The 27,954-nt window shown below is 40.2% G+C and overlaps 2 protein-coding genes across 3 annotated transcripts in view; one reads left to right on the top strand and one right to left on the bottom strand.

The window, feature by feature from the left end:
* Positions 1-340: 340 nt before the first annotated feature.
* On the bottom strand, positions 341-11,950 carry LOC311130830 (protein dpy-30 homolog). The gene is made up of 5 exons (XM_084163634.1): positions 11,840-11,950; positions 11,274-11,314; positions 11,115-11,162; positions 1,891-2,033; positions 341-1,694 (listed from the first exon to the last, which is right to left on the bottom strand). Exons 1-5 carry the CDS (start codon positions 11,847-11,849, stop codon positions 1,622-1,624), a joined length of 315 nt encoding a protein of 104 aa, XP_084019760.1. The 5' UTR covers positions 11,850-11,950; the 3' UTR covers positions 341-1,621.
* A 167-nt stretch (positions 11,951-12,117) lies between these two features.
* LOC311130828 (spastin-like) overlaps positions 12,118-27,954 on the top strand; it is a gene marked incomplete at its 5' end in the record, with an annotated part of 44,543 nt that continues 28,706 nt past the window's right edge. The window contains 11 exons of one of the 2 annotated variants that reach the window (XM_084163630.1): positions 12,118-12,475; positions 16,619-16,702; positions 17,055-17,138; positions 22,796-22,879; positions 23,420-23,610; positions 23,951-24,087; positions 24,354-24,447; positions 25,250-25,324; positions 26,697-26,768; positions 27,059-27,134; positions 27,397-27,488. In XM_084163630.1, coding sequence (XP_084019756.1) covers positions 12,118-12,475; positions 16,619-16,702; positions 17,055-17,138; positions 22,796-22,879; positions 23,420-23,610; positions 23,951-24,087; positions 24,354-24,447; positions 25,250-25,324; positions 26,697-26,768; positions 27,059-27,134; positions 27,397-27,488 — 1,347 coding nt within the window. The remainder of the gene's footprint in view (positions 12,476-16,618; positions 16,703-17,054; positions 17,139-22,795; positions 22,880-23,419; positions 23,611-23,950; positions 24,088-24,353; positions 24,448-25,249; positions 25,325-26,696; positions 26,769-27,058; positions 27,135-27,396; positions 27,489-27,954) is intronic. The other variant, XM_084163631.1, reaches the window with a different exon arrangement.

Below are 27,954 nucleotides of genomic sequence, written 5' to 3'. Positions count from 1 at the left end.
GTAATGTGGTTTTCCACTTTAATTTTGAGTGTGACTCCAAATCCAGACCTCCGTGGGTTGATAAATTTGATTTCCATTGATCATTTTTGTGTGATTTTGTTGTCAGCACATTCAACTATGTAAAGAAAAAAGTATTTAATAAGATTATTTCATTCATTCAGATCTAGGATGTGTTATTTTAGTGTTCCCTTTATTTTTTGAGCAGTGTATATTTTAGTGCTTCACTTCGAGAGTAGTTTTTACTTGATCAATGAAATTAGGTATCAAGATTCCAACCCCGTTGCCCTTCTGTAAATAAGCTGAATGAAATGAATAGAATAAGACACAAGAATCAAGCATAGATTAAACTGAAAGTTTTGTTTGAGGCGTTCTGTTCGTCAACAATTGATTCAATCTTGTAGGACTCGTAGGAAATTATTTAACTTGACATTTTCTAATAGTTGGTTTGTATCCAAATGGAAGTCAAATCATACTCCCTCCATTTTGCTAATTGCTGCTGAGTTGCCATGTATGGTGAAGGAGGGCGCCAAAAGGTGTAGGGTGAAGTTGCCCATAGACGCTGATCTTGGGTCAGATTTGCATTTCCCCTCTAATGATTAAGTTTAGGATTGTGGCAGAGGCTGATGCTAGATCTGTACCTAGGGGAAACATTATCCAGGAGTGCTCAAAAACAGAAACATGAAGCATGCTGGTCCTAACTAGCCTGAAATCCAAACTGACATTCTGTTTATCAGTTTGTTTTGCAGTCTAGATTCTAACTGCTCACTGAAGACTAAAACTTGTTGGTGGTAGCTTGAAAAACTCAAATGCTGGTCTGCTGTTTGAATGGAGTGCTTTTATATGCACCGAGAGTGTGTAGTCTTTATATCGAAGATATATATTTTATAGAATGTAATGTAACATTTTATTTTATTTATCTTAATACACTTAAATGAAGTTCTCGATGGATTTTATTTTATTATTGTTGTCTACTGTTTTCATTGTGTTGTGCAATAAAGTGGTACTTCTGCTAAATTAATTCCAAGAGCACAAATCTCACAAGATGAAAGGGTGATTCCAAAATTATATTTAGAGTTATTTAGCACAAACTTTCCTGTTTGTTGTATTTCTTATGATTAATAGAATGGAGGTTGGGGCGTCTGCGATTTGACCCTTTTATCAAAGGGGTTCATCACCAGCTCAACTAGTGGTATAATAAAACAAGGCACTGGAATAATACATGCGTCATTTGGCAATATAAAACATGGACTGGACTGGTTCTCAACATTACATCACAAAACATAGAAAACAGGACATTGTTCATTAAAAAGCAATGTTTCCAGTTGTATGCGTTTTGGTAAATGGACTGAATTTGAATTTAAAATATTTTGACCTGAAGGGGACCATGATGCAAGGGAAGTTGAGGTGCAAACTAGTGTGTTTGTCTGTTTTGTAGATATTAATTTACCTCTGACATTTGCACTAAAAGAAGAGTACCATATTTCCCTGCAGCACCATCTTTATTCTGGTTTAAAAAAAACGACATACAGTATCATTAGCAAACATAACCAATGACAGAAACAACAATTTTCTTGATTTTAAACATATGGCCTCAAAGTGCACATTTCCATCCGCCCGGGGCTTAATTTCGATCTTCAAACTGTGATTTGTTCTTGAGAAGGAAGGCTGCTAAGAATTCAATAGGATTTGCAGGTCTGAAAGAAGACAACATGGAGAAAGGCACATCTTTAAAGTCTGGTAGCTTGACAGTTACTTGAAACTCAAATGCTCTTCCCTTTTCATAGTACTGCCTGTTCTATACATTTTTGACAAATGCATTGCCAAACATGTCACTCAGAAATGTGAATGAGGAAAAAAATCTGAGCCCCTGCACAGACATTTTCAACATACCTTTCCTTGGCCAGCACAGATAAGCCTTGAAGAAGAATGGGCACCACTGTCTGATCCAAATATGCCCTGGTGGGGAGCGACTGCAGATCCACCTTCTGTTTGGAGACCTTCTCTGTGTTGGCTTTCTCATTTTCAACTATTCTCTACACAATGAGGTGGTGAAAGAGGAAGCAGAGATACAGAAATGTCAACAGTTACCACTACTCAAGCCACTATCCATGTATGTTAGCATCTTAAAAGTGTACTGTAGTGTCTAAACAATGTATGACTTTGCTGATGTTTGCAAATGGTGTGTTAGAGGAAGTTGACTCAGCTTGAGGAAGCATCTGGAGAGCATTTCTATAGGGGCACCCTAAAACAGAGGAAGTCTGTTAGGTGGCGTCCTGGGATTGGTCTGTAGGGGAAACCACCCATATCATGTCACAGATTATAAATACTATGGTTGGGACAAAGGAGGGGGGTAACAACATATTAGAGATTGGGCCAGTTGTTCTCCAGATGTCTGCAGAAGTCTGTAAATTGGCGCTGAAATCTTCAATGTAAATAAACTATTATAATCGAGGACAGTGTCAGCGGATTCCTTGTCATCACAGCATAATTAGCATCATTATTTAGGTACCACAGAATGGCGACGAGGACCTTTGGGACGTGTTGAGTCTCTCCAGCGTTCCATTCATGAGCTACGAAGTGACACCCGCTCAAGACGCCGGCACATAAGGTGAGATTTCTCAGAATTTTGTGCGCTGGTCGGTTCGTTTGCTTATGTGGGTGTGTGCGCTGAGGAGATGTACCGTTTGAAAGACTTATGTGTGCACTTTGCTGTTATTTGCTGTGGGATAAGAGTCCGTTCTAAATTTGTTTGCGCTGGAAACAACGCAAACAGGGGGGAGTGTCTATAGGTATTGATAATACTGGACACAGGGATATTTTGCTTGAATAAAATTCAAAAAGAATACAATGAAGGAATAAGGCCAAGGAAAATGTATACAAATTAGGACGTCGTTGATCTATGGTAAGCCCTCAAACGAGGCGATCATTAGGATGGGCCGAAAATCCTGAAAACTCACTAGGTTAATTTTTGAGGTCAGTTCTGGGGACTGGTGTTTGTGGTAGATACATTCGGTTGCAAGTTACCTCTCGACTTATAGTTGACGAGGTATATGTTCGATGTAACCTCTCATTTGAATATCTGCAAACTCGAGGTAGCATAAATTTGGGAAGGAACAATGAGAAATAAGGAACGACGGTAGCATGCTTTAGAGGACCGTAGGAACGGATACAAGACTCTTGAATTGTGTGTGTGGAAGAGAGCCTGAGTGTGTGTGAAAAAATAATAAAAATAAAGACGTCTCTGTTGTGTTTAAACTGTGTGTCGACTCATGTTAGGATAAGATTTATGTTAGAGATATATATATATTTTGGTTGAGAACAGGGTTTTTTGTTTTTTGTAAGGAAATATGTAAGTTAAGGTTAAAATCTTATGAGTCTCCGTTGGTGAGAACGTTAATAATTGTTAACTATATATGAGCCCCCTGGAAGGATGTTAAGGTTAAAATATTATGAGTCTCTATAAAAAAGAGAACGTTATATAACTGTTAGAAGATCATGAGCCTACAGGGAGGAGTTTAAAGAGTGTATAGAGATGTTTTGTAATGGATAAGAAAATAACTATAAATCTGCAGATTAGGATAAGTGAAGTTAAGAAACTTCAAAGTAGGATTTGTGTTCTGTTTTGTGTTGGTTTGTGAGTTCTGTGAAGTGTTACTGTTTGTCTGTGTTGGGGAAATAACGGAGGGACAGCTGGTCTGTCTACTTTCTGTTGTTTAGCTTGGAGAGAGCTGCTTGGGAGCTCTTCTCACTCTGAAATCGCACTGGTGAATGAACTGCGCATGTGTGGGATTTTATGAGTTTAGAGTTACGTAGAGCAAATATGCCACTCCCCTGCCTGCACTGAGCTGCTGTGACATGCAGACAGAGAAGAAGGGGGAGACTTACACACAAATAAAGTATTCTGTTTGTTAAATCGGTTGTTGCTTAACGATGAAACTATTTGATTGAGATCTATTGAATTGATAAATGAGAGATATGTTGACGGATTAAAAATAAATAAAATAAATGTTATTGAGCTATTTATAATATTCCTGAGTTAAGCTGTTTGCTTATTTCTTAGCGCGAATGTGAACAAAGGGTATTGCATGGTTGAAATAACCCAGTGAGTGCATAAAATACTAAATTCTTGTCTGTTCCTTTGTTCTTCTGTCATATGAGAGACGAGAAGGAGGAGACAGAGAGAGAGAGAGGAGGTGCTGACAAGTGCGTCACGCGACAGTGTGGGCTGCAACGGATCCAGTCTAATTAAGGCCAGTACTGTTCTGTTTACAAAACTTACCTTCCCATACAGGATATTTTGTGTGCCTAGCATATTTCATGTTGTGACAATTTGACAGAGACTTGGCAACAGACTGATCAATTGATGTAATTGAGAATTGCATATTGGAGTTTTTTGTGCATGAGTTGGTTTGATTAGAGTTGTGTTGGAAATCCAGCACTGACATTATTCTGTAAAATTAAGGTAAGTGGGTGCTTATTAAGCAATTGGTTTGTGAGTGCTGTAGTGTTGCTGGATTAGAGGTCTTTCTTTTTTGGATTGCTCTGAAGTTGACTACTTTCCTTTACTTTTCCTGATCGGATGTGGTAAGATTGCCACTAATTAATAATTTGGTAAAATAAATAAAAAATAAATACATATATTGATTGATTAATTAATTAATTAATAAAAAATAAAAAAAAAGGGGGAGGGAACCATAAGCTACATAGTCTAAAATAATACAATAATTCACAAGAAGATTTTTTGAAGCAGGCTAAGAGATGGGAGAAATTTATTGTGGCAAATATGCCAGATGTGAGGCTTCCGGAATATTCATTTCATTGTACGCTCAAGTATTTCAAGAATGCTGCCCATTCGAACTCAGAGGAATGGTTGAGTCATCAACCAAAGAAAGTTCAACTCAGCTCATGTTGCATAATTTTAGGACCACAATGAGCAGCTATGAAGATAAACACAGACGATTATCTGGATAAAGAATTGGAGATTGAGAAGAGTGTGCCACATGTGACCTAGTTGGTTTCTGAAGGCTATGAGCAGAAGCAAATAGGAGAAATTATGACAAAAGCAGAGAAAGCTGTTTTCGTACCGATGAAAGAGAATTTGGGGGATTTGGAGGAGTGAAGATCAGCGATTTCTCAAAATAATGATTTCGGCTCAAGGAGAGCCACAAGCTGTACGGATGACACATGAATTTATTTGCAGTGTGAAGATGGATTCAGACCCTATGAAAGAGATGTTGCAACAAGTTCAAGAATGTTTGTTGTCTTTGGAGAAACCATGAGGGGTTGATAGTAGCGCCTCTAGACCTATTAGGTCTGATGATTTAGGAAGCTATGGGTTAGCTCATCTTGCAAGGGGGGAGGTTAGGAGAAAGATCACAAAGGAGTATGGTTTTTGGGCACCATATTTGCTTGAACAGGTTGACTATGTCATAGGCAGGTGCACAATCTGTCTAAAAAAATAATGTTTACAGGGGTGTGACTATTATTCTTGGTTACATTCCTACACCAAGAGGTGCATAGGATGTCAAACTAAGCTAAAATATGCTCAATCGTTTGCCAAGTTCTTGTGTAAAGAAGTCATAAGGGCGGCAGGTAGCTTAGTGGTTAAGAGCGTTGTGCCAGTAACCGAAAGGTCGCTGGTTCTAATCCCCGAGCCGACTAGGTGAAAAATCTGTCGATGTGCCCTTGAGCAAGGCACTTAACCCTAATTGCTCCTGTAAGTCGCTCTGGATAAGAGCGTCTGCTAAATGACCAATTATTATTATTATTTTTATAAGCAGGTGGGGATTATCCGATCGAATATCCTCAGATAATGGGAAGGAATTTGTGGATAAATCAGTGAAATTGATGTTGCAAAAATTGGGAATTAAGCAACGTCTTGGAGCAGTTTATCACCCACAAAGTCAAGGGATTTGTGAAAAAATGAACGGTGTCTTGAAAAATCGCATTGTCAATTTGTCAGCATACGGGTCTAAACTGGATAGCGCCGCTTCCTTTAGCATTAATGGTGTGTCGCTCAAGTGAGTTGCGTGATCTACGTATGACACCCCATGAACTGGTAACAGGAAGAAGGATGCCTACGCCTTGTTTGCGAACAAGCGGAAAGGGTCCAAGCTTGGCTCTTTTGGAAGATGAAATGAGAGCGTACGTTACATATATGGCCAATTTCCATAAAAAGTTGTCCACATATGTTTCTGACAGGCAAAGAAAAGAAGAGGTGCAGGAGGAGCTTGATGAGCAAAAAAGGAGTACAGTGCAACCTGGGGACAAGGTGTTCGTGAAGGTATTTAGAAGGAAGTGGTATAACGAACGTCGTGAAGGACCATTTGAAGTTGTTCTTAGTACTGGAACAGCTGTCCAGGTTAAAGGGTCTCCAACGTGGTATCATTTGTCACATTGTGTTAAAGCGCCTGGAGAAGAGGTGCCACGCGCAGAGAGACAGGATGTTGAAGGCTCAAGAGAGCAGGATGGAGATAGGGGAGAACAGGCAGAAGGTGAGATGCATGACAATATCCAGAGTGAAAACCCAGAAGGAGAGATTGTCCATGTTGTGGACAACGTTGATGATAATGTTTACACTTCTGATGATGCCAGAGATGACTCTGCAATGGATGGAAAGGAAAGGAGATTTGGGGACATTGATTTTCAATACGTCCCAGAAACAACAGGGAATATTTCAGTGGAATGTGAAGCAGCGGAGATCACCAAGGGCAACTCTGTTACAGGAGAAGCTGGTGATTCGGTTAGACAAAGTAGGCCCAGACCAGTTAGAAGAAAAGTCAGACCAAAACGTTACGAAAACTAGGGTTGAAGTAACTCTAGGACGGTCAGCTCAGCTCCCATGTAAGTGCACGAGAGAGAACAGTGGTGAAGGGAAATTTAGAGTTCAGTGGGAAGATAGATATGGCAGGAGTTTAGATCTGTTAGGAGCAGTTGCATTGAGAAAGTATGCGTTGCTGAATGATAAGAGAAGAATGAAGATTGAGGGTGATTGCAGTCTCTATGTGTACAATTCCCAGCAGGAGGATCAAGGTGATTATAAATGTATTTTTTATAATCAACAGTTTGAAAGTGAGGGATTGGAGTTGGGACTGAGAGTTAATGTAGTGACACTAGTGGTGATAGATGGAAATATAAGTAAAGAGTTCAAAGCTTTAGGGAAAATAGATGAATCAACAACAATGACATCAACACTTCAGCCTATTACAACAACAGTGAGAAGCAATTCAACTCTTTCAACATTGACAGTTATTAAAGCTATAAATGTATCACATTTGATTATAATGGAGCCAATCGCTCCAACACCAATTTTAGAGGAAAAGACTGTCATTAGGGTTAGGATGGGTGGTACAGCTCATCTTCCTTGTGAGAGGAGGAGGGTGGGTGGTGACATTCCTCCCACGTGGAGAGATAATTATGGAGAAGTAGAAGCTGTGCCCCCTAGTCAGAGGAAGTATATTTTGTACAACGATATGAAGTGGAAGAGGGTTATGAGTGATTGCTCACTTATTTTGCGTAATGTTACATGGAAAGATCAGGGAGAATATATGTGTACTTATTTGGTGCAAGCATTAAAATTTGTTCTGGTTAAGAATTATTGGTTAAAAGGCTATGTAACTCGTAAGGTGACGCTTAAGTCTGTTGAAGCTTCCACAGTCACCAAAGGAGTTAAGGAGCAATATATTACAGTAGCCACTCCAACAGTAAATAATACACAGAGGACATCTGTCACTTTCCCACTGGAAATAATCAAGAGTGTTAATACATCAACTAAAGCAACTATTTTAACAGTAACTTTGAAAGAGATTAATGTTACGACGGCAATAACAAATTTAGGGAATGTGAAACAGACACCAACAACAACTTTTCTGAAAATAAAGGATGTAGTAAGAGTGACTCAGGAGTTTATGATACGGATGGAGAGTGCTGTGAATGGTAGTAAGGATAGTGTTGAAATAGGAGAGCAGATGGTAGTAGAGAATGATGTAGATTCATCTGAAATAGTGCAGAATACTATCATGGAGGTACAGGATGAGTTCTTTGATTTTGATGGAAGACAAGAAGATATATCTGATCAATACCGCTCGTTAGGGAAGAGAGAAACTAAATGGAAGGCATATGGATTTGATTCTTCTGTTTTGCAAATTAAAGATGGATGGGCAGGTAGGAATCTATGGTTCCAGCAGTTAACTCATTCTGTAAGATCAGTGAGGAATCTTGAGGGTCCATGTCTGTTGAGAATTCCAGCACCAGGCACATGGGGTTCAATCTTAGAGACGGTGGCTCAACCTCTATCATGTCCGTGTCAATCTTATGCTTTATCATGGCTGTTGTATCAGCAACAATCATTAACAGATACAATAATGTCGTTGTCGAAGCATTTGTTTAGGCCTAGGTTTAAGTGTTCTTGGTTAAATGAATTACCCTATGTGAATTAGTTAGATCGGAAGGAAAATCAGTTAACAGCGATTCCTGAAGCATTGGAGGTGAAACCTGTGAGGGCTAAAAGCTGTTTTTGTTCAAATAAAACATATGATGGAAAGGGTATGTTTATGGGAATATCAGATTGTGATGATTATATGATGACTTTGGGTAAGCATGAACATAAGGTTAGTAATGAGAAATATAATGTAACTTTTTATGTTCCAGTTAGTAAGAAGAGCAGGACTTTGATGGTGAAAGATCAGCTTTTGCCTGGTAATGTGACTATTGGGAATTTTAGAGATATTTGGTGGGTTTGTGGTGATAAAGCATATATATTCTTACCCTATGGATGGACAGGATGTTGTTACATGTCGACGTTGAAGCTTCCATATTAGGTTTTTACCATTAAAAGAGGGGAAGCACCGGACACAGATAAATCGGATTCTAGATTTGGAAATAGGGTGAAAAGAGACATGGCGAAGTTTCATAGTCTGGAAGCCTACCATTGGAGGATAAGTCTAGGAGAGAAGTGGGGACTTGGACTTTTTCCATGGTATGGTGTAACATTTTTGGCAGATCACATTGATAATATTACCTATACCTTGCAGGGTTTTACAAATGAAACGATAAGAGGGTTTAACCTTCTGTCAAATACTCAAAGAAGTCACAGACTGACGCTGTTGAAACATGACATGGCTCTTGACTATATTTTTAGCAAAACAAGGTGGCTTATGTTTGGCTATGAACTTGACGGGGGATGATTGTTATACTTTGATCCCCGATAGTTCCGATAATATCACTAGTGTTATAGATGCATTGAAGAATATAAGGGATGCGTTTGGTAGATCTGAAGGAGCTGGATGGTCAGCGAAGGCTTGGTTGCAAGCTCAGTTAGGCCCAGTGGGAGCAGTGATAGTTCAGATTTTAGTAGCAGCTCTTATAGCGCTGTGTGTGATGTTTTGCTTTTGTACTTTGTTATTGACTTTTACGAAGGCTATGATATTGAGATGGGTTGGGGTTGTGATGCCTGGAGAAAACACTCAGATGCCGTTGTTAACTGTTACTGATCTAGATGGAGATGAACAAGTGGGACTGGATGGAGTATTGATGGATAGATATCCATTTTGAATATCCGATCATTTCCCACATGTTTTTACATATATTTTGCATATATTACATATATTTTACATATATTTTGTTATGAATCAAAGGGGGGAAATGGAATGTGATTCATTTTATATATCATTTTTATATTATTGTTTATATTGATGTTTTAATTTGCATGTGTTGTTTTGCAAAAGATACTGGTTGGTGTTCTCTTTTCTTCCAGAAGCATATGGGGGAATGTGTAGAGGGGATTCAAATACTCAAACATGGACAATATGAATGGACTGGAGGAAGTGGAACAAGGAAGGTGTGGAAATGTTCAGATTACATCATCGACGTTTCATTGAAAGTCGACACTGCTGAGGAGATGCAGTGTAGTGGACTACATTCCAGTGTCTGCAATGATATAGACATATTTGCATGTGTAATACATAATTTGTGTCATATTCTTTCTGTATTAATTTTTGAAGAATTATATTTGCTGTTGTTGGGTACATGTGGGGATCTCAGATGTTTTTGTTTATTTCGTGGATGCTTAGGGATATTGGGTCTAGGCAGGGACAGAGAGAATCCACAGGAGGGTCCGATGGGTCGACCAGCCTGAATGTGGACATTTTTTGATTGTATTTTGTTTTCTGAGGCTTTCATGTGTATTCAATTGTATCATAGTTTAAAATGCATTGATAAAGATTTATGAATTGATCTGGAGTACTTAGGTGGTCGCCTGGGGCAGAGGGGCCGTGAGAGAATTTTACTGTCTTGATTGATTGATGGATATTTGGAAAGAAAGCTGCCAGACAGGTTTTTCGCTCTCACACTCCATAAAGATTTGTTCATATTTCATAGAAATGTATTTACACTCCATAGAAAAATGTGTTTACTCTCCATACATTTTGGTTTATTGTTAAAGTTACTCAATAAGAAAAATTGTTACTTGTCATAATCCTATTCTTTTTGTTTTCGAGACTTAATTAGTCTCGAAGGGGGGAAATATGTAGTGTCTAAACAATTTATGACTTTGCTGATGTTTGCAAATGGTGTGTTAGAGGAAGTTGACTCAGCTTGAGGAAGCATCTGGAGAGCATTTCTATAGGGGCACCCTAAAACAGAGGAAGTCTGTTAGGTGGCGTCCTGGGATTGGTCTGTAGGGGAAACCACCCATATCATGTCACAGATTATAAATACTATGGTTGGGACAAAGGATTGGGCCAGTTGTTCTCCAGATGTCTGCAGAAGTCTGTAAATTGGCGCTGAAATCTTCAATGTAAATAAACTATTATAATCGAGGACAGTGTCAGCGGATTCCTTGTCATCACAGCATAATTAGCATCATTATTTAGGTACCACAGTACTCTGAATTGCAATCTCATGCTTTTGTACCAAAAAGCAGAGTTTCACACATTAGTGCCTGCTATGTTAGAGAACTGTGCATAAATTGCTTATTCAGTAGACAATCAAGGTTACCATAACTCTCACAATTCAGTGTGATAGTTTGAGTCTTTGAAAGGACCCCCTTTTCATGGACATGATTTTCTGAAAGGCACATTTTGCATCCAGAAAAATAATCGTATTGATTGTCATACCTGGATGTTTTCTGTCAGTCCAAATTCAGAATGTGGGTTTTCAGCAATCTAAAAAGGAGCAGGAATATGTATTCATTTAAATTAGTGTAACTATCAAACACGACATTTAAAATCAAGAGAACCACTTAAAATCCCTAACTACATTTGTATTAGACTTACTGGAGTGTGCCCCTCCATAGATTGGTCTGCGTCCGTGTGATCTGAGAGAAACATACATTAATGTCAGCTACCTACATTCTAGGCAACATGAAGAGGATAGTCAGTCAGTTAACGTAAATGTCTTCAGAATCATTCGGAGACAGATCAGCAGCAATATCAAAACGTCAACAACCGCAAGGACGGTGGTTCTGCCATCGTTTATCTATAACGTAAAATACACACACTTACTCCAGATTAAGTTCAGGTAGCTAACTACATAGTATGACCATCCATTCTTCAAGCCAAATAAGGTACCCTACATGTAGGCTAGCTACAGTAATGTCGAATGAATATATGAATTCAAGTGGCGGGTTAACGAACGTTACTTTAGCTACTTGACTAGCTAACGTTATCATGTTAGCAACGACCTTCCACTGTTAACCACGGACTGTTACCGAGATAACAGACTGGATTAAACTAATTGTTGGGATATAAGAAAATATTTCAAGCTAAATGTACCACTAAAATTGACAACAACTATACTAGAACGTACAAAAGTGCCAATAAACGAACCACATTTCACTTACCATCCGCCATGTTTGTTGTTAGTATTTACGCAATGTGCGTGGTCTCTACGTAAAATCTTGGTTGCAGTTACGTACTGTCTCTGATAGGACAAGAGTGCGAGTGCCCCTCCTCTCTTACCCTTTTGTTAATTTGGTAATCGCCCCGTCCAATTTGATCAACATTTGGACCACCATGTCGGAGAATATGTGGCAATTGTAGACGCTGCAAAAGTTGAGAGGCAACCCAAGCAAAAGGCAAGACCGTTATGTTATGGATACGATAGCGAGTCGTCGGGTGAATGAGTTCTCCAGGAGGAAGAGGCAGCAGAAAGAAGCGAGGCCCTGCAGGGTCCCCGCCCGACGGAGGGGACACCTGCGACCAGGTTACACGATATAAACGAAATTTGTACTACTTCTCCTACCCACTGCTGGCGTTGTTTGCAGTGCTCCGTGTCCTCGTCTTGCATTTTGGCGTACTCTTCGCCTGGCTGTGCGAGCGGCTGTCTCGTGCTATGGCTGCGAGACACAAACAACGGGCAGCAGACGAGCATGGGATCAAGGTGTGCGAGCAGGACAGCGGCGAGCAGATCCAAAACCACCACAAACAAGCATTCGAGTACATCTCAGTGGCTCTGAGAATTGACGAGGATGACAAAGGTATGCTACTTGCAGCAGCACCACTGACTGTTGGCTAGCTGGGCTTAGCTTTAGTCACTTTACCTCTACCCACATGTACATATTACCTCGACTAACCTGTGCCCCCGCACATTGACTCTGTACCGGTACCTCTTGTATATAGCCTCGCTACTGTTATTTTACTGCTGCTCTTTAATTATTTATACTTTTTCTTATATATATATATATATATATATATATATATATATATATATATATATATATATATATATATATATATATATATATATATATATATATATATATATTTTTTTTTTTTACTTAACACTTTTTTTTCTTAACTGCATTGTTGGTTAAGGGCTTGTAAGCATTTCACGGTAAGGTCTACCTAGACCTGTTGTATTCGGTGCATGTGACAAATACAATTTGATTTGATTTAACAGCAGTTGTCAAGCTATCAACTGTTATACACCCATGTGTGGATAATGCAAACAAAGATACTACTGTCAATACAGATTGAAACAAAACTTGTTCAATTTAACTAGGCCTATTGCTTCAAACACAGGCTCTGTACCCAAACAGCAAAGCAATGGAGCATGTCAAAATATTATGACGTTCTAAATGCAAACCAGGAAGTAAAGAAAGAGAGAGGTCTGTTTTCTTACTAGTTCAAGTTGTGATTTTCTGCATGATGAAAGGTGTGGTTGTCAAAATTGTCAAAGACTTCAGCCACCCTAGTCATAGACTGTTCTCTCTGCTACCGCACGGCAAGCGGCCAAGTCTAGGTCCAAAAGACTTCTCAACAGCTTCTACCCCCAAGCCATAAGACTCCTGAATAGCTAATCATGGCTACCCAGACTATTTGCACTGCCCCCCCACCCCATCTTTTTACGCTGCTGCTACTCTGTTAATTATTTATGCATAGTCACTTTAACTCTACCCACATGTACATATTACTTCAACTAGCCGGTGCCCCCCTGTATATATAGCCTCCCAACTGTTATTTTATTTTACTTCTGCTCTTTTTTTCTCAACACTTTTTTGTTGTTTTATTCTACTTTTTTATTAAAAATAAATGCACTGTTGGTTAAGGGCTGTAGTAAGCATTTCACTGTAATGTCTGCACCTGTTGTATTCGGCGCATGTGGCCAATAACATTTGTTTGATTTGGTGCTGAAGTGTTGATCCCATGACATGTTGTGTATTTATGGGGATTTCCATAGAAACCGCCACATAGTTTTTATAAAGTCATCATGCAGACAAAGAGAGAAAAGTTGTTCTGTCAATGACATTCAGTCTGCAATCACATACCGATATTAGCTTATTGGACTACAGATACATATCTGTCCATTATACCGCCACACTATTACTACAATAGCTTACTGTTGAGCTGGTTGACAGAGTTATGCAGACTGTTCAATATGGCTAGGATAATGTGCCTGCCTACTCAAGCTAGGTCTCAGACTGGCTGAATGCAGTCAGGCATATGGTAGGCCCAGGGGCGAAAGGGGCCAATAAGTTAGCGGCTAAGTGCGGGGGACAGCCACCAGTAGACCCAGCCCACTATTTTTTTTTTGTTATCATGATGATCTAGTCTAACTAGCCTGCATAAATTAAGGTGCCAATGAATATTTTACAGTTTGTTAAAAAAGGAAAATAAGAAAGATGGGCAATAATGGATATGCAAAAACCAGCAAATAAGTATGGTTGGTCCTCCTTCGTGCCACCGTGTTTTGGAAACCAGGACGGTTCACATTCCCAATATACTGTTCACACACACACACACACTGTAGCCTATACAATACAACAGCAGAGCTACTGCCTATCTGCATGTGCCTTGCTCCAATCTGTGTGATCCCAGGGGATCAATAGACATGTGCTGGGATGATGTGAGCCGACATTAATTGGTATCGTCAGCAGGGTGGAAAATGCCATCCGATTCCCTCTCCTCTCAGAGTTGGCCGTGTCATCATGCATGGGTGAACAGAATGAATCAAGTTCCTTCCTGACTATTTACAATGTTCCAATGTACTGTAACTGGGGTGTAATCATTAGTCCAAACAGTTGGAAAAAGGAAGGTTTTGCAACTAAAACAAGAGTTTCTATTGGACAAATTCAGGTAGGTCCCTCCCCGTTCCGTTTGTTTGCATTTAAGAAACTCTTCCCCTCAATACACAGGGGCCGGATGGCAGAGAGTAGGAAAACAGGCTACAGTCAGTGGGGCCTCTTGCTATGTTTTGAAAGGCCTAGGCTATTCTTTCGTCAAGTTGGTGAGTTTGGTTAGTTAGACCCACGTTTTCAATGCACACACCCAAAATGTATTGATTATGTTTCTCCCAGACTCCTAGGTCTGTCATAAGCTAACCTCGTCCCCTATTGAGCACAGCAGTGTATTGAGTCAGGCTATAGATAAGCCAAACCCTTACTGTGCTGAAGGCAGAATTTTAAGACATCTGATCATCTGCTTTAGCATAGTAGTTGGAGTCCAGCCTAATCTTCCAGCCCTGGAAACCCCCTACATCTGCATCCTCGTCTTCTCTGCCAATGTTCGATTGACCTTCTGAACTGTCTGGAGCGACGTGCCAAGGGGCTTACTGTACTCTACCGCTATACTGTACATCCTCAGGTTTAGCCTAGTGCACACAGTCACACCAGTCCCAAACCATTGCATACATTCAGGGGTTGACTGTATATTGTATATTTCTACCACTCAGTGTTTTTTTCGAGTAGGCTTATACTGCAGTGTTGGAAGCCTCTTGTGCTCTTTTCCAACTAGACCACTCCCGTATCAGACATCCAGTTTCCCTGTGTAGCACCATTGTGATGGCATGGGGAGAGAAAATGGTTTTGGGATCACGGAACAAAGGGCCCGATTCAACCGAGGGCCTTGGACTCTTTTGTGAGGCTTTTGTACGCTTAGCTCTCCCTCTGCCATCACTTTGAACACGAGTCCCCCAGTATGCCGCACTGTTGGCCCACATCTTTTGAAACAAACGAAATTTAGGTTTGTTGAAATCTAGGTTTGTTGGTTTGTCTCACTTAAAGATGGGGCATTCCCAGTCCCTGTCTTGGTCTATCTAAATGTCCTACTTTGTTTTTACCATGGTTGGACATTAGCTTATATATGGAATTAGATCTGGAATCTTTTCATATCTTATCATGAGTCATGACCTTTTCAATGAAGGCTAAGCTTATATCACATCCATCTATTTATTAGCAATAAAAGGCTCTGGCCTATATCATGCCCCTAAGTAACCTAAATCTGTAGAGATGAGTGGTGATTTGAAGTGAAAGTCGAAAATCCATCTTAATTATTTATTTATATATTGACATGGGGAGGGCCAGAGTGGCAGCTATCATTGTCCTTAAATGGCTAGAGAGGATACAATGACAGTTCGCATATTGCTAAGATCCCAATAGAAGCAATACATAGGCCACAGCAGAGTCTTGTTCATCAGGGCATACAACTTAATAAAAAACCAAAACATTTTGCAATGGAAAAACTAAAATCAGCGATTCTTATTCGACAATTCCTCCCTGTTTCAGCCTGTTTTCTCATTTTAGTGCCTAATGAACACAACTCAGCTGAACCCAGTTTAATTTTAGGGCCTGTCTGACTGCCTTGGGGATTAGGGAGCCCCGGTCTCAAAAATACTCAGAATCACTCATGAGGAGTGGATATCCTGTATATTCTCACAGCTATGAAAATCAGTCCCATGACTTGACACTGCTCCAGGCCAGGGGGGTTTAAGAGACTGGGTCAGTCATGTGAAATGATTCATTATAGTTCACTTCATTATGGTTTACACACTGATTGATCCATGAGTCTCTGTCGCTTTGTTTGAGGTCATGACTGTCTGTTATGCCATGCAAATGTCTGTTTTTACTACACTTCCCATGCCTCTTGAGATGCTATACCTTTAGGCAACACATAAAGCATGTAAAATATGTAGCCTAAAACATGAAGGCCTAATGCATGGCAAATATGTATTGTAGACTAAAGGATGCTTAGCCTACTGCAAAAGTACTAAATAGCCTATCTCATGCTTTTACATTGGCTTTTGTTGGATCTTATTTGACTGTGAGCAATTTCTTTGTATGTACTCTAACCTCCAAATGCTATTTTTCTGGACCTGTCTGACCTTGTGGTTTGTGTGTTACTAGTGCACAAGGAGCAGGCAGTCCAGTGGTACAAACGCGGAATCGCAGAGCTCGAGAGGGGCATCGCGATCGAGGTAGCTGAAAGCGGTGAGTGACTGTGGATACTTTGCTGTATTTTGTATTTCCTAGGACCTATAGTGCAGATTTCTTCAACAACTCTGCTCCTGGAGAGCTAGTGATGTAAAGGGTTTTGTTTCAGGCTAGCACTAACACACATTGTTCAGCTAATCGTGGTCCTGATTGAAAACCATGCTCAGCTGATTATTTGAAACAGCTAGTGTGTGGCTGCTGGGCTGGAACAAAAACCTGCATACCCAGTAGCTCTAGGACCGGAGTTGGAGACCTCTGCTATAGCAACAAAAAAAAACAGAAGTGGAAAACAAGGATGAAAACTGCTATTTTACTTATTGATTTGTTTTTAATCTCTCTTCTCTTCCAGGCGAGAAATGTGAACGTGATAAACGTCTACAGGCCAAGATGATCACCAATCTGATCATGGCAAAGGATCGCCTGGAGCTTTTAGGTGAGAATCATTAGGACAATTTTCGAATGTCTTGCCTCCGTGTCCGCATTGATACCGCATGGCACCTTCTGACCGGCTACATGCATGTTGAATGCGTGGCAGGACATTGTTTGATTGTGTGACATAATGTTTGATTGTGTGAAATTTGTTGCTTTTCATGCTAGCTTAGATACAGTACATCTGTTAGCTTTGTATGGAGTGATTTCAGTGCCAACAGAAATTGTATTTGAAATCCATAATTTTGAATTTGTAATGCACAAATTTAATCATTGAATTCATAAATTGAACTTGTATTTCAGGATTTGAAACTGAATTGAATGAATATTGCATTCAGTTTTAAAATTCAATTTCAATTTGATTTAATATTAAAATTCAATATTTTAATCAATTTTTAATTGTCACATGGTTCGTATACAGGTGTAGACTAACAGTGAAATGCTTACTTACGGGCCCTTTCCAGCAATGCAGAATACAATAAAAAAATGTTAGAATGATAGCTCAATTGGTAGAGCACGGCGCTTGTAACGCCAGGGTAGTGGGTTCGATCCCCGGGACCACCCATACGTTAAAATGTATGCACACATGACTGTAAGTCGCTTTGGATAAAAGCGTCTGCTAAATGGCATATTATTATATTATAATTTATTTTGTAAACGAGGAATAAATACACAATGAGCAATGATAGCTTGGTATATACGTGGGGTACCAGTACGAGTCGATGTACAGGGTTACGAGGAAATTGAGGTAGATACTGTATTTACATATAGGTTTGGGTAAAGTGACTAGGCAACAGGATAGACAATAGACAGTAGCAGCAGCGTATGTGATGAGTGTGGAAGTGTGTGTGTGTGGGGCGAATGTGTGTACGTGTTATGTGTGAGGTGAGTGTGTGTGTGTTGGAGTGTCAGTGTAAGTACTGTATGTGTGAGTGTGTGGGTAGAGTCCAGTGTGTATGTATAGAGTCAAAGTTAGTGCAAAAAGGGTCAATGCAGATAGTCTGGGTAGCTATTTGGTTAACTATTTAGCAGTCTTATGGCTTGGGGGTAGAAGCTGCAGGAGGCTTTTGGTCCCAGACTTAGCGCTCCGGTACCGTTTGACGTGTGGTAGCAGAGAGAACCGTCTATGACTTGGGTGGCTGGAGTCTTTGACAATTTTTAGGGCCTTCCTTTGACACCGCCTGGTATAGAGGTCCTGGATGGCAGAGAGTTTGACCCCAGTGATGTACTGGGCCGTACGCACTACCCTCTGTAGCGCCTTGCCGTCGGATGCCGATGCAGCCAATCAAGATGCCCTCAATTTGAGGATCTGAGGGCCCATGCCAAATCTTTTCAGCCTCCTGAGGGGGAAGAGGTTGTCGTGCCCTCTTCACGACTGTGTTGGTGTGTTTGGACCATGATAGGTCCTTAGCGATGTGGACACCGGGAAACTTGAAGCTCACGACCCGCTCCGCTACAGCCCCGTTGATGTGAATGGGGGCGTGTTTGGCCCTCTGTTTCCTGTAGTCCACTATCAGCTTCTTTGTTTTGCCCACATTGAGGCAGAGGTTGTTGTCCTAGCACCACACTGCCAGGTCTCTGACTTCCTCCCTATAAACTGTCTCGTTGTTGGTGATCAGTCCCACCACCGTTGTCTGTGGATTAATCATCGGAGTAGTGCGCTCCAAAATTATTTGGACAGTGATATTTATATATATATTTTGGGCTCTGTACTCCAGCACGTTGGATTTGAAATGATACAGTGACGGAGGTTAAAGTGCAGACTGTCAGCTTTAATTTGAGGGTACAGTGAGGGAAAAAAGTATTTGATCCCCTCCTGATTTTGTACGTTTGCCCACTGACAAAGAAATTATCAGTCTATAATTTTAATGGTAGGTTTATTTGAACAGTGAGACAGAATAACAACAAAAAAATCCAGAAAAACGCATGTCAAAAATATTATAAATTGATTTGCATTTTAATGAGGGAAATAAGTATTTGACCCCTCTGCAAAACATGACTTAGTACTTGGTGGCAAAACCCTTGTTGGCAATCACAGAGGTCAGACGTTTCTTGTAGTTGGCCACCTGGTTTGCACACATCTCAGGAGGGATTTTGTCCCACTCCTCTTTGCAGATCTTCTCCAAGTCATTAAGGTTTCGAGGCTGACGTTTGGCAACTCGAACCTTCAGCTCCCTCCACAGATTTTCTATGGGATTAAGGTCTGGAGAGTGGCTAGGCCACTCCAGGACCTTAATGTGCTTCTTCTTGAGCCACTCCTTTGTTGCCTTGGCCGTGAGTTTTGGGTCATTGTCATGCTGGAATACCCATCCACGACCCATTTTCAATGCCCTGTCTGAGGGAAGGAGGTTCTCACCCAAGATTTGACGGTACATGGCCCCGTCCATCGTCCCTTTGATGCAGTGAAGTTGTCCTGTCCCCTTAGCAGAAAAACACCCCCAAGGCATAATGTTTCCACCTCCATGTTTGACGGTGGGGATGGTGTTCTTGGGGTCATAGGCAGCATTCCTCCTCCTCCAAACACAGCGAGTTGAGTTGATGCCAAAGAGCTCCATTTTGGTCTCATCTGACCACAACACTTTCACCCAGTTCTCCTCTGAATCATTCAGATGTTCATTGACAAACTTCAGACGGGCATGTATATGTGCTTTCTTGAGCAGGGGGACCTTGCGGGCGCTGCAGGATTTTAGTCCTTCACGGCGTAGTGTGTTACCAATTGTTTTCTTGGTGACTATGGTCCCAGTTGCCTTGAGATCATTGACAAGATCCTACCGTGTAGTTCTGGGCTGATTCCTCACCGTTCTCATGATCATTGCAACTCCACAAGGTGAGATCTTGCATGGAGCCCCAGGCCGAGGGAGATTGACAGTGTTTCTTCCATTTGCGAATAATCGCACCAACTGTTGTCACCTTCTCACCAAGCTGCTTGGCGATGGTCTTGTAGCCCATTCCAGCCTTGTGTAGGTCTACAATCTTGTCCCTGACATCCTTGGAGAGCTCTTTGGTCTTGGCCATGGTGGAGAGTTTGGAATCTGATTGATTGATTGCTTCTGTGGACAGGTGTCTTTTATACAGGCAACGAGCTGAGATTAGGAGCACTCTCCTAATCTCAGCTCGTTACCTGTATAAAAGACACCTGGGAGCCAGAAAAATCTTTCTGATTGAGAGGGGGTCAAATACTTATTTCCCTCATTAAAATGCAAATCAATTTATAACATTTTTGACATGCGTTTTTCTCGATTATTTTGTTGTTATTCTATCTCTCACTGTTCAAAGAAACCTACCATTAAAATTATAGACTGATCATTTCTTTGTCAGTGGGCAAACGTACAAAATCAGCAGGGGATCAAATACTTTTTTCCCTCACTGTATTTTCATCCATATTGGGTGAACCGTTTTGAAATGATAGCACTTTTTCTACATAGTCGCCCTATTTAAGGGGACCAAATGTATTGGGACAAATTAACTTATGTGTATTAAAGGAGTACAACATTTTGTATTTGGTCTCATATTCATAGCACACAATGACTACAGCAAGCTTGTGACTCTACAAACTTGTTGAATGCATTTGCTGTTTGTTTTGGTTGTGTTTCAGATTATTTTGTGCCAAATAGAAATTAATGGTAAATAATGTATTGTCATTTTGGAGTCACTTTTATTGTAAATAAGAATAGAATATGTTTCTAAACACTTCTACATTAAATGTGGATGCTACCATGATTACGGATCATCCTGAATGAATCGTGAATATTGATGAGTGAGAAAGATGGAGGCACAAATATCATACCCCTAAGACATGCTAACTTGTCACCATTACAATAACAGGTGAGGTTAGCAGTTTTGAGGGGGTACAATATTTATGCCTCTAACTTTCTTGGTAACACCAAATGGTTAAAACGCTAGAGCCAAATTCATAGGAAGAAAATAAATTAAACATGCCACACTGGCTTTAGAAACAACCAGACGTTTCTATTTTCCACAGAGAGCGTTTGATTCTATCTGTTCTCCTCTACCATTCCTGGCTGGCAAAGTACCATGATGTTGTCTCTGGTTTTGAATTTTAATTTAGAGGGCTGAATAAAAAAAATGGAATCTGAATGCATCTGAGAAGTTGAATATCTGAAACTTTGATAAACTTGAAATGATAGTTTGTAAACTTGATATACAAGATAATGAATGCAATATTTACCACATTGAAACTGAATGTATAAATATTGAATTTGAACATTCAATTGAATTTTAAAATAATTCATTACATTAGGGGCGGCAGGTAGCTTAGTGGGTAGGAGCGTTGTGCCAGTAACCGAAAGGTCTAATGACTAAAATGTACATTTGTGATGTACAAATTGACAAATTCAAAATGATTTAACTGAAATTAAATATCCAAATACAAATTAAAAATGATGGAATTCAAATACAGTTGCTGTTGGCACAGAAATCATTCCATAGCTTTGTATCTCTTGGAGAGAAAAAAACATGTAGGGCCTGTATACACTGAGTGTACAAAACATTTCCATGACATAGACTGACCAGGTGAATCTGGTGAAAGCTATGATCCCTTATTGATGTCATCTGTTAAATCCACTTCAGTCAGTGTAGATGGAAGGAGGAGACAGGTTAAAGAAGGATTTTTCAGAGAGACATGGATTGTGTATGTGTGCCATTCAGAGGGTGAATGGGCAAGACAAAATATTTAAGTGCCTTTGAACGGGGTATGGTAGTAGGTGCCATGCGCACAGGTTTGAGTGTGTCAAGAACTGCAACGCTGCTGGGTTTTTCACGCTCAACAGTTTCCCGTGTGTATCAAGAATGGTCCACCACCCAAGGGACATTCAGCCAACTTGACACAATTGTGGGAAGCATTGGAGTCAACATGGGCTAGCATCCATGTGGAATGCTTTTGACACCTTGTAGTCCATGCCCTGATTAATTGTGGCTGTTCTGAGGGCAAAAGGGTGTGCAACTCATAGTATATTTCCGCATACATACTTTTTGTATTGACATTACTTGACTTCCAAACTACAATGTACTTTATGCACCAAAGTGATTAGGCCATAAATACTCCAGTGCCCCCCCCCCCCCCCCCAAAAAAAAATATTAATATAAAATGTCATCCTTTAAATGACAGAATTAGTAAGTTATGGTATAAATCCACTCAGTGGTCCCCCAAAGCTGTTTCAGAAGCTTCTCATCATTCCACAGCTGGCTGCAACATTATCCTGAGTCATGTTCATTAGGCACCAAACCTAAGATAACAAACCTAGACTTGTCCAATAAGAAACGCTCATTTTCCTTTTGCGTTGCAGAATGTTTTAAATCATTTCCCTAATGAACACAACCCTACTCTTTGTGTTTGATTCATCCTGGTTAGAAATGGCTGCTATGTTTGGCTTTGCTGCCTAAGAAACTGAAATGTTGACAATCCTCTCTGTCCTACCCTATATGCCTCATTCTTGGATGTGGCATGACAACTTAACTTAGGATCCATCCCAAAACATTGCTGTTCATCCCCCATTCAAAGAATCCTGGCGTAGGCACCCCTTATTTTATTTGTTTATTTTAAGCATAATTTCCTTTTCTTCTTTTCCCTCCCTTCTCCGATTCTCCTATTCCCTTTCCCAACCTCGTTTTGTTGTTGTCGTTGTCATTCCTGTTGTGTAGCAAAGCTGCGTTCAGGGCCAGCTCAGAGAGACATCTATACAGAGAGCTCAAACCAGTCGTACCATAACGGGCATCTACGCTCAGGTGGGTGCTACCGGGAATCTTAAAAGTGTTTTCAGGGGTGTCATTGTTCCTGAATATTCAGGAAGTATTCTCTTCATACATCATTGAAATTGATCTACCTCCAAACCAATATCCTACTTTTCCTGACCTTTCCTGGTTTTTCCATTTAATCTCTGAATGCCTATGTACAGTAAGCTCCCTTCAAGTTGTGTTACCGATTTTTATTTATTTTACTCTTTCTGCTGCTTTGTCTGTGTATTTATCAATATGTTATTCACACTGACACTGATAGCTACCTCAAACTACAGTCATATTTCTCACACATAGAAACACTGCTGGCGGATGTTTATCCAGCTTTGTCCAGTGACTACATGGACTTGAAGTGTATTTAACCTGTTCAGATTCACACAGTCTAAGACTAAATCAGGCCTGGAGAATCATATGCCTCTACTGAAGGGACACTAGCTCACACACAGCTTAATTAAATGTCCTAACCTACCATACTGATAAATAATCGATAATGTATCTTGATGGTTCTAAATGTCTCCTTGCTCTTGGCAGTAAGTGGAGCCGTACCCAAAAAGAGGGACTCCCTGACTACTCACTCCAGTCACTCCCTCCCACGACCAAAGCATACGCCAAAAAAAACCTTGACGGCAGGCCACAGGGGCCACCAGCACTCCCTCAGCTTCAGTGGGCCCTCTAGTAGTCACACACAGCACAGACCGGCCCCCCAGTCCAACAGCAACAAGGTGAGACCCAGATTGTCTTTCCTCAACTAACTCCACATCTAGCCAAGAGTCCAGGGCCCATATTGATAGTGTATCAGAGTAGGAATGCTGATCTAGGATCAGTTCCTCCCTGTCCATGTAATCTTATTAATTATGCTCTAAAAGGAATAGCTAGACTAGCACTATAGCCATGGACTATAAAGGAGCTGGAATAAAAAACGTAATGCTAATAGAATCTCTCCAGACTATATCCATTTTTAATGAAGGGAAGACAAAATAGGAGAATTTCCAATCATCATTCCAAGAGATTAGCTTGTTTAAAATCGTAACCAAATCTGATGTCATTGTTCTTTTGTTATAGGGTAAAGTGGGCAACCGGCAAAACTGTAAACCTACCACTCCCACATCCATGTCCCCACTGAAGAAGAGGGACGTGAAGAACTTGAAGAATGTGGACAGCAAGCTTGCCAACCTCATCCTCAGTGAGATCATAGACAGGTGAGAGACAATGATTTGGAGTGTCTTATAAATAAATTCAAGGTGTCTCAGTTTGGAACACAATAGATGTTGACTGCTTGACCTGGGTTGTGTTGAATAGGGCACACCGATGCAACACTTTTTATAACGTTCTGACATGGAAAAGTCCTGCCTGCCTGTTTCAGTCTATCTTTGCTGCCTAATGAACACAACCCAGGCAGAGTTGAGTATGTCTATATTTCTGTATGGGAATGACCACTCAGACCAGTCTCGTGTGTGTGTTTCAGTGGCTCATCAGTGAGGTTCGAGGACGTTGCTGGCCAGGAGCTGGCTAAGCAGGCCCTACAGGAAATAGTCATCCTGCCTGCACTGAGGCCAGAGGTGAGATTGGAGAGGAACAGCAACTCAATGGATCATGGAGTGATGTGAATATGGCAGTCTTTTCACAGGCTACAAAGTATCACCTGTCAGTAACGTCGTCAGTAAAAAATTTGAGCAGCAACTGTTCATGTGGGCAGTCCTAACATAATGGTCTGTATTTTTTTTATTTAACCTTTATTTAACTAGGCAAGTCAGTTAAGAACAAATTCTTATTTACAATGACGGCCTACAAAAGCGTAGGAGTGCTGATCTTGGATCAGTTTTGCCTTTTAGATCATAATGAATAAGAGGGGGAACCGTGGATACGAACACATGTGTTCAAGCTTAATAGGAGAGCCTATTTTGCTGTTCAACATGTAATGTTTATATTGGAGCACCAGTGCACCTAGAAAAATAGCCACCCGAGCCACGGCCTGTTCACCCGCTACCATCTAAAAAGCAGAGACTGTACAGGTGCATCAAAGCTGGGGCCGAGAGACTGAAAAACATGTTCAATCTCCAGGCCATCAGACTGTTAAACAGTCACCACTAGCCAGCCTCTGCCCAGTACCCTGCCCTGAACCTTAGTCACTGTTCAAGCCGGCTACCACCTGGTACTCTACTCTGCACCTTAGAGACTGCTGCCCTATGTACATAGTCATTGAACACTGGTCACTTTAATAATGTTTACGTACTGTTTTACCCACTTTATACTGTATGTATACAGTAAATGTTAAATAGGCTATGTATTGCTCTGTAATTTTGAACTTCAGGACTATGTACTATGAAACATAAGTGCTGAGTAGATGTTGTTTTTTTCCAGTTGTTTACAGGCTTGAGGGCTCCAGCACGAGGCCTTCTCCTCTTCGGTCCTCCTGGCAACGGAAAGACGATGCTGGTGAGTGTGGTGCAGTACCATTTGGTATTGGCAAGAGACCAAATGAGAAATGACTAGTTGGAGTGGGTCTTGGTTAGGCTCACAAAGACCACAAGTGATCATGAAATAGATTAACAATTTTCATAGAAAAACGCACAAAACGATACATTTGTATTGTAAAATCTTTATAATACAAGACTAATATAATACTTATAATATAGACAATGGACAGTCCTTTCACTGGATTTGCTGGTTTTGACATCCTCTAACTGTGATGCTTTGTTCAAGAGTAGAATTGGTTTAGGTCTTATGAGTATTTTATGTTTTTACATGGTGGTACTTTGACTGTAGAGTACTATGACCGATGACACAGAATGTATGGGTAGGCTAAATCCCGGGGAATTTATATTTAGTGTTTTTCTGTCATACAAAATTGCATTATCCATCATGAATGTAGTTTAGCCATCATTAATGTACTCAATCTCCCAAAATGTGTCTGAACTGCATTAAAAACAAATGGTGATTCTATAGAGCAGGAATATGGGTATGCTGTAATCAAATGTAAAACAAAGCGAACCAACAAAAAAAAAAGTGAATTTAAGGATTATAGAGCATTTTTTTATTTTTTTATTTATTTATTTAACCTTTATTTAACCAGGAAGGGCTCATTGAGATTTAAAATCTCTTTTTCAAGAGTGTCCTGGCCAAGATAGGCAGCACCAAGTCATTACAAAAAATTACAGACAGACAACATGAAAAACTACAAGTAATCTAGTAAAAACCATTCATGAATTCACAAGAGTATAACAATATCAAAAACAGCAAATTAAAAACATTGACAGGTCAGGGAATCAGCCTCAAAATCCTTCATCAGAGATTTAAAAACACCAATCGGGACAAGTTCTTCCAGTTTAAAATTATTTTGTAAGGTGTTCCAAGACGATGGCGCAGAGTACATAAAAGACCTTTTACCAAATTCAGTTCGGACATTTGGAACAGTTAGCAGGATAAAGTCCAGTGAACGAAGAGAGTACCCACCACATTTCTGAACAATAAAAATGCCCAAATAAAAAGGTAGTAAACCCAAAATGGCTTTGTAAATAAAAGTATACCAGTGACTGAGCCTACGAGTGACTAGAGAAGGCCAGCCAACCCTGGTATACAAAGTACAGTGGTGCGTAAGGGTTTTGCAGTTTAAAATAAATCTCAAAGTACCATGATAAAGAGTGTCAATTGATCTCAAACACTGAGCGGAAGCATTCATATATAAAATATCCCCATAGTCTAGTAAAGGCATAAATGTAGCTGATACTAGATATTTAGTTGAAAATATCTCCAAAATAAGGATAATGTTCTGCATTTAAAATTTTAGCTCATCTTTTTTTACTGATAGGCTAAAGCAGTGGCCATGGAGTCCAACGCCACGTTCTTCAACATAAGTGCAGCCAGCTTGACCTCGAAATATGTGAGTACATTATTAGCGGAACGATCTCTTTACACTTTAATTTGTTCCATTTTACATTTCTTTGTATGTTAGTTATTTAGCAGATGCTCTTATCCAGTGCGACTTAGTCAGTGCATTCAACTGAGTTTAGTAGAAAAACATATATCAGTCATTTCAAGTAGACCCTTGTAGAAAAAGAGTAAACTCACTATATTCAGAGTAAACTCACTATATTCAGAGTAAACTCACTATATTCAGAGTAAACTCTCTATTCAGAGTAAACTCGCTATTCTTTTGGTCTTTCCCTGTAGGTGGGGGAGGGAGAGAAGCTGGTGCGAGCTCTGTTTGCCGTCGCCAGAGAACTGCAACCCTCAATCATCTTCATAGGTAACTTTTACTTTGTTAGATAAACCAAGAAGAATACGTAACTGCAATGAACTGGTCAAGGAAGCACATAACGATAATGTTTCATTACCTGCAATCTAATAATAAGCACAGATATTGTATGCAAGAAAGTTGCATTATAGCATGTTGGGAAGAATTTTCTATTTAATAACTGATGGAAACAGAGAGTGCGACTATGCATAGACTACTAGGATAATGGGACCCTTCCATTCAGATTGTGACTACTGTTACTTACCCCACACAGATGAGATCGACAGTCTACTCTGTGAGAGGAGAGAGGGAGAGCATGATGCCAGCAGACGTCTGAAGACTGAGTTCTTGATTGAATTTGATGGGGTAAGGAGGTCTCCCCCGTGTGTGTTTCTACGCATGCACACGTGTGTTCCAGTGTTAATTCTGTCACCTGTTTTTAATTTTCTTTTATTGAGTTAATGAGCGCGTGTACACGTGTGTGCAATGTTTGTCCCTGGAGGGATTCTGTCTGTTTTGGCCACATCCTGCATCCTGCCATGTCTTTTTAGGAGCTAGTAACACAAGAATTTCGCTGCACCTGCTATAACATATGCTAAACTGTGTACGCGACCAATAAACTTTGATTGGATTTTTTGTCTTGTCCATATCCTGCATGAAGATTTGGCCTCTTCCACATTAAATCTGTCCAAGAGATACAGCGCCTTCAGAAAGTATTCAGAGCCATTGACCTTTTCCACATTTTGTTATGTTAGCAATCTACACACAATACCCAATAATGACAAAGGAAAAAACATTTTTTTAGAAATGTAAAAACAGAAATACCTTATTT

This window comes from Coregonus lavaretus (assembly GCF_964263955.1).
Source record: "Coregonus lavaretus genome assembly, chromosome: 6".
Taxonomy (NCBI): Eukaryota; Metazoa; Chordata; class Actinopteri; order Salmoniformes; family Salmonidae; genus Coregonus; species Coregonus lavaretus.
Note: the sequence above shows the minus strand (reverse complement) of the source record. Positions and strands in the feature narration are given on the sequence as shown.